The 15,696-nt window shown below is 39.7% G+C and overlaps 1 protein-coding gene across 1 annotated transcript in view; it reads left to right on the forward strand.

Moving 5' to 3' along the window:
* The window catches only part of LOC121504672 (type II inositol 3,4-bisphosphate 4-phosphatase-like), a 33,483-nt gene extending 19,137 nt beyond the window's left edge, over window positions 1-14,346 (forward strand). Inside the window, exons 10-26 of the mRNA XM_041779674.1 lie at window positions 2,529-2,622; window positions 2,840-2,909; window positions 3,064-3,211; window positions 3,316-3,446; window positions 5,069-5,176; window positions 5,261-5,369; window positions 8,452-8,617; window positions 8,698-8,886; window positions 8,977-9,124; window positions 9,237-9,439; window positions 9,923-10,046; window positions 10,152-10,278; window positions 10,426-10,566; window positions 11,964-12,061; window positions 12,145-12,242; window positions 12,383-12,537; window positions 14,018-14,346. Of these exons, the coding sequence (XP_041635608.1) occupies window positions 2,529-2,622; window positions 2,840-2,909; window positions 3,064-3,211; window positions 3,316-3,446; window positions 5,069-5,176; window positions 5,261-5,369; window positions 8,452-8,617; window positions 8,698-8,886; window positions 8,977-9,124; window positions 9,237-9,439; window positions 9,923-10,046; window positions 10,152-10,278; window positions 10,426-10,566; window positions 11,964-12,061; window positions 12,145-12,242; window positions 12,383-12,537; window positions 14,018-14,138 (2,230 nt within the window). The 3' untranslated portion in view covers window positions 14,139-14,346. The remainder of the gene's footprint in view (window positions 1-2,528; window positions 2,623-2,839; window positions 2,910-3,063; window positions 3,212-3,315; window positions 3,447-5,068; window positions 5,177-5,260; window positions 5,370-8,451; window positions 8,618-8,697; window positions 8,887-8,976; window positions 9,125-9,236; window positions 9,440-9,922; window positions 10,047-10,151; window positions 10,279-10,425; window positions 10,567-11,963; window positions 12,062-12,144; window positions 12,243-12,382; window positions 12,538-14,017) is intronic.
* Window positions 14,347-15,696: the final 1,350 nt, after the last annotated feature.

Consider the following 15,696-nt stretch of genomic DNA (forward strand, 5'->3'; position numbering starts at 1 on the left):
TTCACTTTTCTATTTAAATACAGTTTTTTGTGCTGAAATGAATGAAAATCACCTCATTGCGACTTTATGTTGGTGCACCTGATTGGCTGTTGCCAGGATACCTGTTGCGAGACGAGGAAGTGAGAAAATGGAGGTGTGGCTCCACCTTCAGTGAGAGTAGAAGAAGTCGGTCTCTTCCTGTTTTCATATCACAGCGTCTTCAGAGACAGAGAGAGAACGGAGTCAGAGATTGAAAATGAAAAGCTGAAACAGAGAGAGAGCTCCAGGTTTGAACGGCGGACCGTAGGTGTGTCTGTGCTGGAATGATGCATCCAGGTGTGTCACGTTACTCAACATACCTGGCAGACCATGTCACAGTTAGCCTAGTTTACTGCTAATATAGCTTGTTTTCAAAAGAGGGAGACTAGGAAGCTTGTGAACATTAGATATCTTGGCTGAATTTATGTTATATATTATTATCTCCCTTGTAAGTCTTCAGTGAGGTAGACTTAGCTTCCTTAGAGATGCTGTTGCTTGGAATTTTATCTTGATAATTATCATTGTTATCTTACTAATTGCTGTGAGGGATTTTGTATCTGGTCTTTTTTTTGTTTTATTTAGCGTAATTTTCATGGTCATCTTGTTTTCTAGTTATCAGTTAGCTTTGTCTTGCTAGTTATCTTGTTTTGAATTAGGTCTTGTTTTAAGTTATCTTGTTTCCAGATAGTAATGCTTTGCTGAGTATCTGTAGATGTCAGTTATCATGTTTTCATTTGTGTCCAGATATGTTTTCTGAGTTTTGTTATCTTGCTGGTTATCTTGATTTTAATTATGTTGTTTTCAAGTTATCCTGTTTTAAGTTAGTAGTGATTGCTGAGTATCTTTAGACTGAATGCATCATGCAACTTATCTTGTATTTGGTTTTGTCCAGATGGTATTTCTGTATCTTGCTAACTTTGTCTCACTAGTTATCTTGTTTTGAATTATATTTTCAAGTTATCTTGCTTCCAGATAGTAATACTTTGCTGAGCATCCTTAGACAGAATGCATCCTGCCTGGATCTTGTTTTCAGTGACGTGCATACTCCCAGTCATCTGGTTTAACTTGTATTTTTTCTATCACGTGTTCATTTTTATTGACAGGTATCTTGCTTAAAGTAGAGTGTATCCTACAACTTTTTGTTGTTTCCTTGAATTGATATTAGTAATTGTCAAGCTATATTGTTGTCAGTTAAAAGTAGGATTTGATTAGCTATTTATCTTGTTGTAAGCTAGTTTTGTCTTGCTAGTTATGCTTTGTCTCACTAGTTATCTTGTTTTCAGTTCAAAATACAATTCTTTTTTCTTGCTATATAACTTGTTTGCTGTAAACTGACTAGTTTGTGATTTTGTTTTAAAAATAGATTTGACGAGCTAATTATCTTGTTTATAGATAGTTTTGTCTAGTTAGCAATTTTAAAAGTTATGTTTTTCTCCTCAGTATCTTGTTTTAAGACACTTTGTCTTTCTACAAAACTTGTTTGCAGTTTGTTAGTGATCCTTGATAGCATTGAGTTGCTAGTTATCTTGTTTTAAGCTAGCTTTGTCTTGCTAGTTATCTTGAGTCCACTTAGCCCCGTCCAGCCAGTTAGCTTGTTTAAAGGTCATTTTTCTGTAGTAGTTTTATGGTTTTAGGTTAAATTTCTCTGTCCAGATATTCTGTTTTTAGTCAGCTTTGACTTGAAGGTCTCTTGTTTTAATTAGCCTTGTCTTAGTAGAGATCTTTTAAGCTAGGGTTTTGCTAGTTATTGTGCTAGTTCTCTTTTTTCAAGCTAGCTTTGTCTTGCTAGTTAACTTGTTTCTGGTTATCTTTGACAAAGCAGATATCTTGTTTAAAGATGACTTTGTTTTAAGCTAATGTTGTCTGTCCAGGTTTTTAGTTTCAGTCAGCTTTGACTTGATTGTTAGCTTGTTAGCTAGCTTGTCTCTCTAGAAATCTTTGAAGCCAGGTTTTCCTGCTGTTTTTTTCGTGCTAGATAACTAATCACTAATCTTGTTGAAAGGTATCTTTCACTTGCCACTCATCTTGTTTTAACCAAGCTTTGTCTTGCTAGTTATCCTGTGTTAGCCTATTCTGGCTAGTTATCTTGTTATTGTTGTTGATGTTAATTTTGTACTGTTATCTTGTTTTCAGTCATCTTTGACTTGCTTGTTAATCTGTTTAACACTAGCTTTGTCTTACAAGTGTCTATGTGGTCTTCCTTGTTTGGTTTCCACTTAGTTTTGGCCAGATAGTTATCTTGTTTTAATCCTGCTTGTCTATTTTGTTTTAGGCCAACCTTTTGGTGGCTATTTTATTTTAAATTTACACGAATCTTGTTTCTAGTTAGCTTAGCCTTGCTTGTTCTGTTATATTCAGGTAGTTTGATGATTGCCTTGTTTTTAATTTTTCATCATTGTTGACCAGCTAGCTATCTTATGTCCCATGTTTGAAGCCACCTTGTCTCCAGCTAGCATGCGCTCAGTTCTTTCCAGAAGTGATTTCTCATTTGCCTTTTCTCTTTTAAACAGGACTATGGATGGGGTGAGCGAGGTGGGGGAGGTGAAGGTGTCCCGTCTGCAGATGGAGGGAGAAAACGAGGATCAAACTCCTCCTGACCACAAGGTAAAGAAGAGGAGATTCATACTTAATTTAGCTCCTGTCAGCTATTTTTTTTTCTCTTCCTGCGAAACACAGAGGTGTTGAAGTTAGACACTTTGTGCTTCCTGTGTCGTCAGTTTGAGGCTTAGATATTCTGGTGTTGATGAGTCATTTGTTTTATCACCATCCTCTTCACTTTTTCTCAGTTTTGGTTGTTTAACCTGCTCTTTCTCTGCTGCAGTGTCCTGAGCTGTGTGACAGTCTCCACAGCTCCTTCCACGACAAAGAAAACAGTCCAACGATGAGAGCTGGTGAGATTTAAACAGCATTTGTGCTTTTATTTTGTAAGGCAAGTTTATTTGTATAGCAGGGATTTAAAGTGATACATTTGTGTGTTTTCTATCAGTATGTTTATCCTTAAAGAGACACAGTATATATTTACTTGTTTTCACTGTTTGTGCGCAGTGTTAAGTGCCCAGGTGTCCAAGGTGTACAGGTTCCAGACAGAGGATCAAAGATGGCTGCTAGTGCGGGAACAGATGTCGGAGACGCCACTCACTTTTTCATTACCCAAACAGCTACTGAGCACGCTCATACAAGAGCTCACTAACAGGTTGTTACAACAAAACTTACAAAACAACACTTCAACTTCACTGAATTTTCCTGGTGTTGTTAGATTCATCAAATAGTCATCGGTGGATGTTTTCCGGTCTTCAGAGTCCAGGAGGTGAAGGAGCTCGGGGACATGTCACCGCAGTGGGATGGGCTACGTTATGATGTCATCAACCACTGCAGCCACCTGATTCGCTGTTACCAGGAAACACTGGATGAGCTCGACAAACTTTCAGGTACAGCACCGTGGAAAAGTATTTACCCCCTTTCTGATTCCTGACGTTTCTGCGTATCTATCACGCTTCGATGTTTCAGATCATCGAACCAATTTTAATATCTCACAAAGACAACTCAAGTAAATACAAAATGCAGTTTCTAAATAATCCAAACCTATATGGCCCTGTGTGAAGAAGTAATTCCCCCCTAACCCTAATAACTGGTTCTTCCATCCTTGGCAGCAATAACTGAAATCAATAGTTTGTGATAACTGGTGATGAGGCTTTCTCATCGCTGTAGAGGAATGTTGTCCCACTCTTCTTTGCAGAATTGTTTTAATTCAGCCATATTGGAGGGTTTTCCAGCATGAACAACCTGTTTAAGGCCATGCCACAGCATCTAAATCAGATTTAAGTCCAGACTCTGACTAGACCACTCCAAAACCTGCATTCATTTTTTATTTCATTCAGAGATGGACTTGCTTGTGTGTTTGAGATCATTGTCCTGCTCCATAACCCATGTATGCTTGAGCTTGAGGTCATGAATTGATGGTCGGACATTCTCCTTCAGGATTTTCTGGCAGACAGCAGAATTCATTGTGCCATCAATCACAGCAAGTGGTCCAGATCCTGAAGCAGCAAAGCAGCTCAAGACCATCACGTTGCCACCACCATGTCTGACTGCTGGTCCGATGTTCTTTTGATGAAATGCTGTGTTAGTATTTCTCCAGCTGGAACAGAAACACACCTTTTAAACTTTTGTCCTGTCAGTCCTCAGAATATTTTCCCAAAAGTCTTGGAGATCATCAGGATGTTTTTGGTGAATTGTGAGACGAGCCTTTGTGTTCTTGTTGGTCAGCAGTAGTTTTGGCCTCTGAACTCTCTCATGATGCCATTTTTGCCCAGTCTCTTTCTGATTGTTAAGTCATGAACTCTGACCTTATCTGAGTCAGTGAGGCCTGCAGTTCTTTTGGTGTTCCGGGTTCTTCTGGGACCTCCTGGATGAGTCATCGATGCGCTCTTGGAGTCATGTTTGTAGGCCGACCACTCCTGGGAAGGTTCACCACTGTTACAAGTTTTCCCCACTTGTGGATAATGGCTCTGCCTATGGTTTGCTGGAGTCCAAAAGCCTCGGGAATGTCTTTGTACCCCTTTCCAGACTGATAGATGTCAGTGACTTTGTTTCTCTTGAGTTTCTTTAGATGGTGCCATGATGTGTAGGAGATCTTTAGCCTACTTCATTTTGTCAGACAGCTTCTATTGAAGGGATTTCTGGATCCAACAGGTCTGGCAGTAATCAAGTCTGGGTGTAGATAGAGAAATTTAACTCAGCTTTCTAACAAAATTTGGTTAATCACAGTAAATTCATGAATGATGACTTTTCCACATAGGACCAGGTAGGTTTGGATGTTTTTTTCTCTTAATAAATGAAATCATCATTTTAAAACTGCATTTTGTATTTACTTGAGTAATCTTTGTCTGGTATTAAAATTAGTTTGATGATCTGAGACATTAAAGTGTAATAGATATGAAAAATAAGTTAACAAGGCATGTAACCACCAGGGAATAATTGTGGTTTGTTGTGTTCCAGAGTGGGAAAAACAACTCGACTTTGAATTCTATTTTCTCGTACTTTTAAACAGTGTCTTCATCTTTTAAGTCGAGCAGCAGTAAATCAGACAAACACCTTCAGTTTGTCCCTACAAACCTTCACTCCCAGAGGATGGAGGTCACCGGCTCTGACAGCTCAGGTATTAAATCTCCATTCTTTATTCATATACTTAGTTATTCCTCCTTTTAATCTTTATTTTTTTGTGTGTTCCTCTCCTCTTCAGGTGTGTGGTATGACGTCATAACGTTCGGCGCTCCTGCCGATCACCACCAGGCCTTCAAACACGGAGGACTGAAGAGGCTGCTCAGCAAACGCACACACCAAACAGACAGGTGTGTGCGTGTTTCTCTCCTCTATTCATTCATGCTCTCCTCCTCTCAGTTGGTCTCTCAATATTGTTTCCTGCAGATTAATCTGTATAATCTCTGTCTGTCAGGATTACAGCGGCTCGGTGTAGATCAGGACACAAATACATTTGGTTGAGTTTTTACCGAGGAGCCTGCAGTCGTCACACTGCAGATAGAACATACAGAAATTAGAACAAGATGCTTTAATCTTGTCTTCACAGTTCAGGCTGTAAAGTATGTTTAAATCCTCGTTTCAGAGAAGGTTTAGACATCCTGTTGTCTCACAGAGGATGTGAAACTATTACCTAGAAACACTTTTTTCACTCAGCATTGTTATGTATTAGAAAAACCACGTTTCAGTACTCAAGGACCTTTGTCAACAGTGCTCTCCTTATAAGCTTACAGATAATGTTCATATATTTCGTTTTTTTTTATCCAACATGATAGAAAAATCTTAATTTCAGAGCTGTAGGGCCACCATATAATCTGTAGAAGAATAAGAGCATTAATAGGAGAAAAAATAATAGTTACAGATATATCTAAAGATAAATAATGTCGTTAAATAGTTACAGAGATGGCCAGAGTCTCCTGGTTTTGTAATTGTTGATCTGAATGTTGAATGTTCACTAGGATAAAGTCAGCCTGTTTTTAAGTTACACAAACTCAGCTGCGTTTCCCCAAACATGTTTGGTTCAGTTTAGTCCACCACATTACACAATAATTAGTGTTTCCACCATCAAAACTTGGGAAAGTACCAACATAGCCGTTATGTTAGTGGTAGGCGATTAAGCTGGTTTCAATTTCAATCACATTTTTAGCCTCCCACGATCATGAAAACAAGATATCAAAGATCAGACAACTACTGTGCCACATGTTTGGCACATTTTGTCACGTGGTTTATGTTTTAGTGTTTGTTGTAATATTTTGGCCATAAAAGCTTTTTTTATTTTATTTTATTTTTATTTGGAAAATCAAGACATTACACTTTCCACTGCATTTAAACAAAAAAACAGACTTTCCTCGTTACACCTTGAGTTCTTTATCCACTAGTCAGCGGCCTCCTTCTACCATGAAGTAGGGATGGCTTTGACATAGGCCGGACAGTCTTTCAGCATATGCTTTCCTGTTTTATGATTCTGAACAGTCATATCAACATAAAAACAGAACCTAAGGAGGAAGGGAGTTGCTCCTTGTGAATGTCCAGAGATCATACATCAGAAAAATACATTCAGTTATTCGAAAAGAAAACATAAAAAACAAGATATGATAAAAGTATATTACATGTATTTGGTAGGTTCAACTAAAATCAGATTTTGTTGGTTTTACATACCCAGTCCATTCAGACCAGATCTGGTAAAACTTATCCTTTTGTATTCTGAGGGCGAAAGATAATTTTTCAATCATGTAAATTTGGTGTACAATTTCAGGCCATAAAAGTATTTTAATGTATTTAATGTTTATTATATATGTTATGATTTTATACTTTTATATTTTTCAGTCTTTGTATTTTTATTTATTGCATGTTTTTAAAGTGTTACAGAGTCTTTAAGAATGCGTGTGATTCAGATGTGGTAAAATCAGTAATTGTGTTAAACAATTGTTATCTCAATACAAATCAAAATAATCGGGATGATGAGGCACAGATTGCCTTGTGGTTAGGCTGCACTGTATGTATGTAGGTGGCCCGGGTTTAAAGGGGACATGTTATGCAAAAATCACTTTTTCAGGCTTTTCTAACAAAAATATGTGCTCCTGGCCTGTCCACAATCTCCCAAATATACCAGAAAAATCCATTCCTTCCCTCCTCTCTTTTCTCCACCTTTCAGAAAATGTGTGCTGAAACAAGCCGTTCTCAGATTTTCCCCTCATGATGTCATGTGGGGAGTTAGCCCCGCCCCCAGGTTCGGTTGGCTCTCCCATCTCCCATGCTGCCCTCATCTCCTGATCTTCCTCGCAGCTGAGGAAGAGGAGGATCAGGAGAGCCACATCCATTTCCTGAGAGGGGCATGGTCAGGGGTGGAGTCAGACAGCTCATTAACATTTAAAGCCACAGACACAGAAACAGCTCATTCTGAGCAGGGCTGAAACAGAGGGGTTTTTAGACATGCAAACATCCAATACTGGAGTGTTTTTCAGTAACAAACTTTATAGGCATGTTTTAGTAATGGACAAACATAACATTTCTGCCCTTAACTGCATTTCACTGATCGCATGCCCATTCTTGCCACTTTTAACATATTTTATACCCCTTAAAAACATATTTTTGCTAGTGTTAAAATTCCAGTTCACATTCTTTTCTGACATTTTAAATGCTTTACAACCATTTCTTCTGACAGTTGGGGCATTTTTTAAGCAATTTTTGCCACTTCCGCCCACTGTTGTCTCTTTTGACCCCCATTGCTAATATTTTACCACGGTATGCCCATTGTCCCCACTTTCTGCCTATTTTTTTCTCTCTGCTAACCAATTTTTGTCAATTTGAACCAATTTTTGCCAATTTTAAGTCATTTATCAACTTTCTGCCATTTTTTTGGTCTCTGGGAACCTATTTTTGCCAGTTTAAACACATTTTTTGCACTTTTTCTGCTGCTTTTATCCCATTCACTACCTTTTCCACTCATGTTTGCCACTTCCTGCCCACTGTTGCCACTATTTACTCTTTTAAATTTTTATCAGAGCAAAATAGATCAGTGTCATCTGCAGAACTGACCTGCTTAAAAGCCATTCACACAGTAGTGAATACCACGGTAGAAGATATAAACGGTGTGGAGCAGCTTGCCCCGATGCTCATGTCAGGACATGAACATACAGGATGAGCTCATGTTAGCTGTATACTGACTTATAGCACTTCCTGATGTGTTTGAAACTTTAAACCTGAAGAAAATGTGTGTTTGAAAATAAAACAAAGGTATCTTTTTAGTCAGAAACATAAAAAGTCAGCTCTTCGACTAAAGGTTGACACAAAAAATGCCACAGTTAATCCTTTCTTCATCCTGTTGGAGATTTCCACACCCCCTCCAATGTTTCTGACCTGACTTAGATTTGGATTTTGTGTTTCTCTCTTCAGCTCCGTTCTCTACTCTGAAGACGAGAGCTGCAGAGCGAGGGAGCTTCTCTCCAGTGTGGCTCAGCTGCAGCCGCTGGTCTTCGGGCTCGCTGAGGAGCTGCTGTCCGTGTCTCTGGAGCAGAACGCCACCCGTCTGCAGCACGTCCTCGACGCTCTGACTCAACAGGTGAAGGAGAAAAGTTCAGGTGACATATTCAGACAAACAAAAGCGTACTTCATCTTCGTCCTTCTTTCCTTCTCTCTCAGACGGAGCTATTTGTCCATGCGCTCAAAGACGAGCTGGTGAAAAGCGCTCTGTTAGCGATCCACAACAGCAGCCATGTCCACAGTAACGGGCTGATATGTGACAACTCTCCAGCCAATCAGAATGGAGAGACATCACCAGGACAGCAGAGCGGTAGCAGACAGGACGTGGAGTATGACGAAGAGGAATGGGTAGGTCAGATTCTCTGATCTGTTCCTGATAGTTTTGTACAAAGACGGTGTAGAAGTGTGTTTTTATACACGGATGTGTGTTTTATATAGGACAGGGCGTGGGCCAACGTCGCCAAGAGCCTCAACTGCATCATCGCCATGTCAGACCGCCTGCAGGGACGAGAGGAGCGACCCCAGGATCAGACGCCATCAGAGCAGAAAGAAGCCCCAGCAGGAGACACAAACTCCCAGAACACCGGTGTGATGCTTTATTACACTCATCTTTAAAACAGAGGAGCTTAAGTTTACTGTTTCTACTGTCGACCAATCAGAACACAGCAGAGGAATAAGTATGTCTCTGTGTCCTCCAGTCTCCTCCTCCTTCTCCTCCGCCTCCTCCTGGCAGGAGCAGCTGCTCCCCCTGGTGGTCACTCTCAGGGATTGCGTGCGGGAAGCGGTAGGGCAGGCTCGAGCCGCCATGACCTTTGTGATCCTGCAGGGGGCGGTGGCCTCTTCAGTCAGCCAGGGACACACACGGATCCTTCAGAGACGCCACGCCGTCTTCAGCCAGGCGGTAAGAGAATATTCGATTCAGTCTGACATTAATATGTTAATATCTACGGAAGCCTTAAGTGAACATTTGACCATTTTATCAAACTGTTCTTTTTCCTGATCTGGACTGTTTATGGCTAGCACTAGCTTCTATGCTAATATTAGCTTCTAGTGCTTGCATCTCCTTTCTACAGTAACTGTGATGGTGATGTGGTTGCTAACGCTAGCTAGCTACAGTAAGCCTTTAAACAAAAAAAATTAAACTGAAACTTTAAATTAGTGATGTTCTGAGGTTTATAATTTACTATCTGATTAAATGCAAATTATATTTGCATTTAGCCAACTACTTTACAGTCAAACAAACACTGAAAACCAACTTCACTCTGCAACAGTAAAACATTTTTTCACACAATTGTTTATAAATTTTGTTCCTTTATACTCTTTGTTCACTTCCTGTTTCTCCCCTGTTTGCTTTTTGTTTACCTGTTTGCTCTGTGTGTGTCAGCTGTGTGCGATGGTGTGCGGTTTCATGCTGAAGTTGTACGCTGGCGTAGAGGATCCTGAGTTCCTGCAGCAGCTGCTGTCTCTTGGAGTCCTGGTCCAGTTTGAAAGCCTGCTCAGCACCTATGGTACAGACTCACTCACTCACTGACTCACTCACTCACTCACTCACTCACTCACTCACTCGCATACAAACCACTAACACGCTATGACCGTGCTTGCTTGTGTGTCAGGTGAGGAGGTGGGGATGCTGGAGGACATGGAGGTGGGCGTGGCAGACCTGAGCCGTGTTGCGTTCACTGTCGCTGAGGCTAAATCTGAACAATCAGACGATCTGCTGCCGACACTTAAAGGAGCATGGTGAACAACACACATCTACATACGTATTTGTACTTCTACCAAACTTGACTCTAACTTTAAACCTGAAAACCAGGACTTTCCCTATAGGTTGATCCACACAGAGTTACCTGTAAAAAACTCAATGTGGTTTTTGTTTGTCTCTTTAAGGGGAAGTTTTGTTGTTGAGGTCCCGTTGCCGCCGGAGACCTTCACATCGCTGCCTCAAGAGGTAAAAGAGGGACGTTTGATACGAGTTCATCCTGTTCTCTTCAACATCGGGATCAACCAACAGCAGAGTCTGGCTGAGAGGTACAGCAGAAATCGGCACAACCACCCACATTTTTTTTTTTGATATATCATACTAGTGTGTCAGAAACTAGGATGGCTTCACTGAGCAATATTTTCTGTCCACCACTGTTCTATCCCTATACTTACTCTCTCACCAAAAACAAGCTTTAAACAAAGTCCTTAATAGAGTTTTAGTACAACTTAAGAACCTTAAAACTAATACCATATTTATCTTGGTTTGAATTTTTCTCCAGACCAGAAAAGAGTGTGGTTTGTACCTAAAGTTCTGGTGAACATTTTCTTTTGCAGGCAATTGTTCTTTTACTATATCAGAATTATTGCTGGCCAGTCTTGGCCCCACCCTCTTTTATTGTGAAGCCATGCTGTTGTAAGTCATCCAGAATGTGGCTTGGTATTGTCTCGTTGATATTAACAGGGCCGTCTCTGAAGAAGACGTTTTGATGGAAGCATGTGTTGCTCTAAAACCTGTATGTGCTTCTCAGTATTAATGATCCCTTCACAGATTTGCAAGTGACCCATGACACAGGCACTAATACACCCACACACTATCAGGGATGCTGGATTTTTAACTTTGCGTTGATAACAATCTGGTGTCCTTTCCTCTTTAGAGTTTCTGCTAGACTTTTTTTTTTGCCTCTGGCCAAAATGATCATCGGCCCTGCTTTAGATAGCCAATAACCTGATCCAGGAGAGAGACAATAGAAACCGAGCCAACAGTAAACCAGAGTGATCGTTTCCCTGTTAATACAGCCTGTCAGACCTATGTTACTGGACTTTGGAAATGGCTGAGAAAGACTTTCTTTTATTTTTCTTTGTGTTAAACATACTGGAAGCTGTTCCTTAAACACATGCAGTTAGTTGCACAATGTATGCCTACATTTTACACGTAAACAGCACTTAGCTTCACATTAGCACTGTTAGCTCTAAGTAAGCCTGTTAGCACATTAGCAGCTACCAAAACTTCACCCAGTTTACTTCACCCAGATACCATCCTCTAACGACAACGCCAACAAACCGCCCAAACAAATAACTAACACCTGCTCTGTTACTAGACTCCACCTTAAAACTCCACATAACAAACACTGAGTCTGTCAGTTAGACTGATGAACTCGACTGTAACCTCCACTAAAACAGTGAATCCAGCCATAGTAGTTTATATAGAGTAGCTCCGAAGAACAAAGAAGACAAAACGGTGGAAAGTTCAATATCATTTTGGAATGATGTCAGTTTTCACTGCAGCAATGCCTGAAGGGTCAAAGGTCACTTAATGTTGTTTTTCAGTGTTTTCTCCTATATAGAGATTTCTCCTCATTCTGTGACTCTTTTGATGATATTATAAACGCTTTTTTGAGTTGTGGTTGCTTTTAAAGACACAACACCTTTTTGCTTTGGTGTAGATTTGGTGACAGCTCGCTCCAGGAGAGAATTAACCAGCAGAGCTGTGAGCAACTCAAAGTTTACTGTCAGACACTGAGAGACAAACTGCCACATATGGGTGAGTCTAGAGATCAAAAATACAGTCCACTGACTGAGGATGCCTATAGTCTTATAAGTCAATGAGTTTCTCTCTCCCTGTAGCTGGTATCCAGTCACTTCCAGAGTTGCTGTCGTCTCTGGATCGATGTGTAGAAACCAGGAAGAGGAAGAACGTGGAGATTCTGTGGATTGCTGCTACGGTAAGAGCGAGACCAACGGTCAGGATCAAAGTAAAACAGCAAGAAGAGAGTTTATGTTGAGCTTCATCCTCACGTCAAAAACAGCTTTAGGACCCTGTGCTATGAAGTTTGATGTGATAAATGAGCTGTGTCTGTGTCAGGTGTGTCGTCAGGTGAACGGCGTACGTCTGACGAGCTGTAAGAGCGCAAAGGACCGGACGGCGATGTCGGTGACTCTAGAGCAGTGTGTGTTACTGAGAGACAGACACACTCTCAGCCAGCAGAACTTCAGCACGGCGCTTGACTGCATGAGGAGGTTCGTTTATTTAGACAGAGGAAAAAACACAGAAAAAAGACCTAAAACCTGCGTCCTTTACTTCCCATCTCCTTTTATTTCTAAACACTTATTTTCCACTTCTTTCCTTTTTCTTTTCTTTTCTTTTTCCTCTTCTATCCTTTCCGTTCCTTCCTTTATTTTATTACTTCTTCTTAAACTGAATTCTTAATTTAACTTTTCTTTGTTCTTCTTGTTTGTTTTTACTTCATTTCCTCCTTGTATCTTATTTTCACCCATTTTCTTTTTCTTCTATCGTTTCTTTTTCTTTCTCCATCTTCATCTTGCACAAACACCCCCCTCCTCCTCCAGGTCTCGTCTGTCCTGGGGGCAAATGTTGGGCTGTTACACCCAGCCAGGGGTCTCTGTCTGTGGGTTAGACTCTGGGGAGTGCCCCCCTGGACCTCGGGGCTCTGCGTCTGACTCTTGTTGGGCTCCTAAAGCTCCCAGACGTCACCTTTACCCCGTAGCCTTCCTGCTGGTCACGTCTCACCTGCTGGTCCTGTGGCTCATCCTCAGCCTGGTCATTCTGCTCGCCAAGTACCAGTAGAGCGGCACGGACTGGGAGCACTGGGAGCAGAATGAACACCATAGACTGTGCCGGATTTTATCATTAGAGGCAGTTTAAGAGAAACTGTATGAGGCCTCAGTGAGAGGATTTTTGTTATCATTCTTTTTGTTTCACGATGGGATTTTTTTTAATGCAAGGGTTCAAAGATGAATTCATCCAACTCTTCTAACTGGACAAACTCGCTTGTTTTATCCTGCTGAGTTTTATTTCAGGAGCAGGTAAATGTCATTAGGTCTGATCATTTCCATCATTATTTTCTGTCATTTCTCAGTTTTGAGAATAAATTTACTCACAAAATGTCAACAACAAAAAAAACCCTAATTGTTTGAACTGGAGGGATTTTGATGATATCAGGAACCAGCAGAAATATTAACAGAAGCTCTCACATGGAGGAATTTGTCATTATATTTTCATGCATTTTAATAATCATTGCAAAGGAAAAAATCAAACAAGGAGTGAAGATGCCTATAAAAGTGTTAGAAAAGGTGCAAAAGGAAATTTTGATTTCCCTTTAACACTTTTCTTGCCTGTAACATGCACAATATATTTTATATAACAAAAAAACTCTGCAAACATCTTAGATTAGCTATCACAACTGTGCCACTCAAGTTCACTAAATCATACAAAAATATATTTATTTGAAATTGTATTTATCACTGTTAAACACAATATTTTTTTTTGCATTTTGTCTCCTCGTGTTTCATAATGATTAGGGCTGTCTGCATTCAGGTCCAACATTAAGGTATTGACTTGTTAAGATTTAGAGATGTAACGTTACCAGAATCTCACTGTACAATAATAACACGATAATGAAACGAAGCACCGGTCACACTGAAATATCTGAGTGCTACCAGACATTCAAACTCACTGTTTATGTTTGCATGTGCACAGGGACGGCTGCAGGATGGAGAACGTGCAGAAGAACATCGGCAGCAGGAAGTTCGCCTTCAGCAGCGTTCAGCTCCTCACCTTCCCTAAACTGTACCGACCTCCAGACGGCAGCTTTGGATGAACAAACGGACCGTTTTTAACAGCTGTACAGACTTTTGTTATCAGCACTGTTTGTTTTACTATGTAAAGTGGGTGTAAATATTATTTTTATGTTCATCCTTGTTGCTGTACGATTTAAAAACATGTTTCTGCATAAATAAATAACTGGATTTATCTCTGTCACAAATGTTTCAAACCACATGCAATATGACTTTTTATAGTAAAACTCTGGGGAGCTCCACCTCCCATACACTCCAACAGTATGTCACTGATTTTGTCTCAGGAACATACCAGCATTAACATTTTCCTAGCAGTTTTAATGACATTTTAAAAAATGCAACTTTTGTTTTTACACACTGACCTTTACATGAAGGACTATAAATCTACAGCAGTGATACTCAACGTGTGGCTCTAGAGCCACATGTGGCTCATTTGTGATGATTTGTTGCTCTTTTATGTCTTAATTTGAAACATTATTTTACCTCAGAAATTATCCATTGCAAGTAACATTAATGAGTTTGTTTCCAACACTTACACATTGAGTTTAATTGTCAACCTCATTTTTATGTCTGCATATTTCCATTGCCTTTATTTGCAATATTTTTCTACTTTAATTCCATTTTTACTGCTTTTAGCACATTTTTGACACTTTTATCCAGCTTTTTGCAATTTTTTGCCCCTTTTTCGTCTTTTTGCCACTTTTCGCCCATTTAAGCTGCCTTTTGCAATTAAATGCCGCTAATATTCCATTTTGCCACTCTTCGATGCTTTTAGCTCATTTCTTCCCACCTTTTTTTAATTTTTTTTTTGTGAATTTAGCCAATTTTAGTCATTTTTAACTCATTTTTCTCCATGTTTTTGCCACTTTCTGCCCTTTTTTGCCATTTTTCTCCCAGTGTTTGCTGCTTTAAGCCCATTTGCCACATCTTTTTGTCACTTTTCTTCCCTTTTAGACACTTTTATCCTGCTTTTAACAACTTTTGCCACTTCTTGCCCACATAAGCTGCTTTTTGCAATTAAATGCCACTTTTTTGCCCATTTTTCCCACCTTTTTTTCTGATTTTTGCCCATCTTAGTCACTTTTCACCAACTTTTTGCAATGTTTATGCAACTTTTAACTCATTATTTGGTCACTTCCCACCCATTTTTGCAGCTTTTTGACCATTTTTGGCACCTTTAACTTATTTTAATTGCCACTTTTCACCACTTAGATTATGGCTCTTAAAAATGTTTTTCCAACAGTTTGGCTCTTTGGTTGAGCAGGGTAGAGTAACACTGATCAACAGTAATTTACATTTTATTAATTGCAGTAGCTTTATGAGAATACCTGATGAGCTTTGAGGCATCAGGGGTGTTTATAAACATATTTTATTAGTATAATCTATCTCAAGTAACTTGAGAGATTTTGGTAAATCTGCAAATAAAGTGAACAGTTATACCTGATGACTTATCATTATGGATAACAGCAAATCACAATGCAGGAAAAATATTAAAGTCTCAAAAGGACAATCTTGCAAAAGGGGGTGGTTTCATATTGAATTTTTGAGGACTTTTTTTACATAGTGCTGCAAATGGAAGTT

This window comes from Cheilinus undulatus, linkage group 22, assembly GCF_018320785.1.
Source record: "Cheilinus undulatus linkage group 22, ASM1832078v1, whole genome shotgun sequence".
NCBI classification, from domain to species: domain Eukaryota; kingdom Metazoa; phylum Chordata; class Actinopteri; order Labriformes; family Labridae; genus Cheilinus; species Cheilinus undulatus.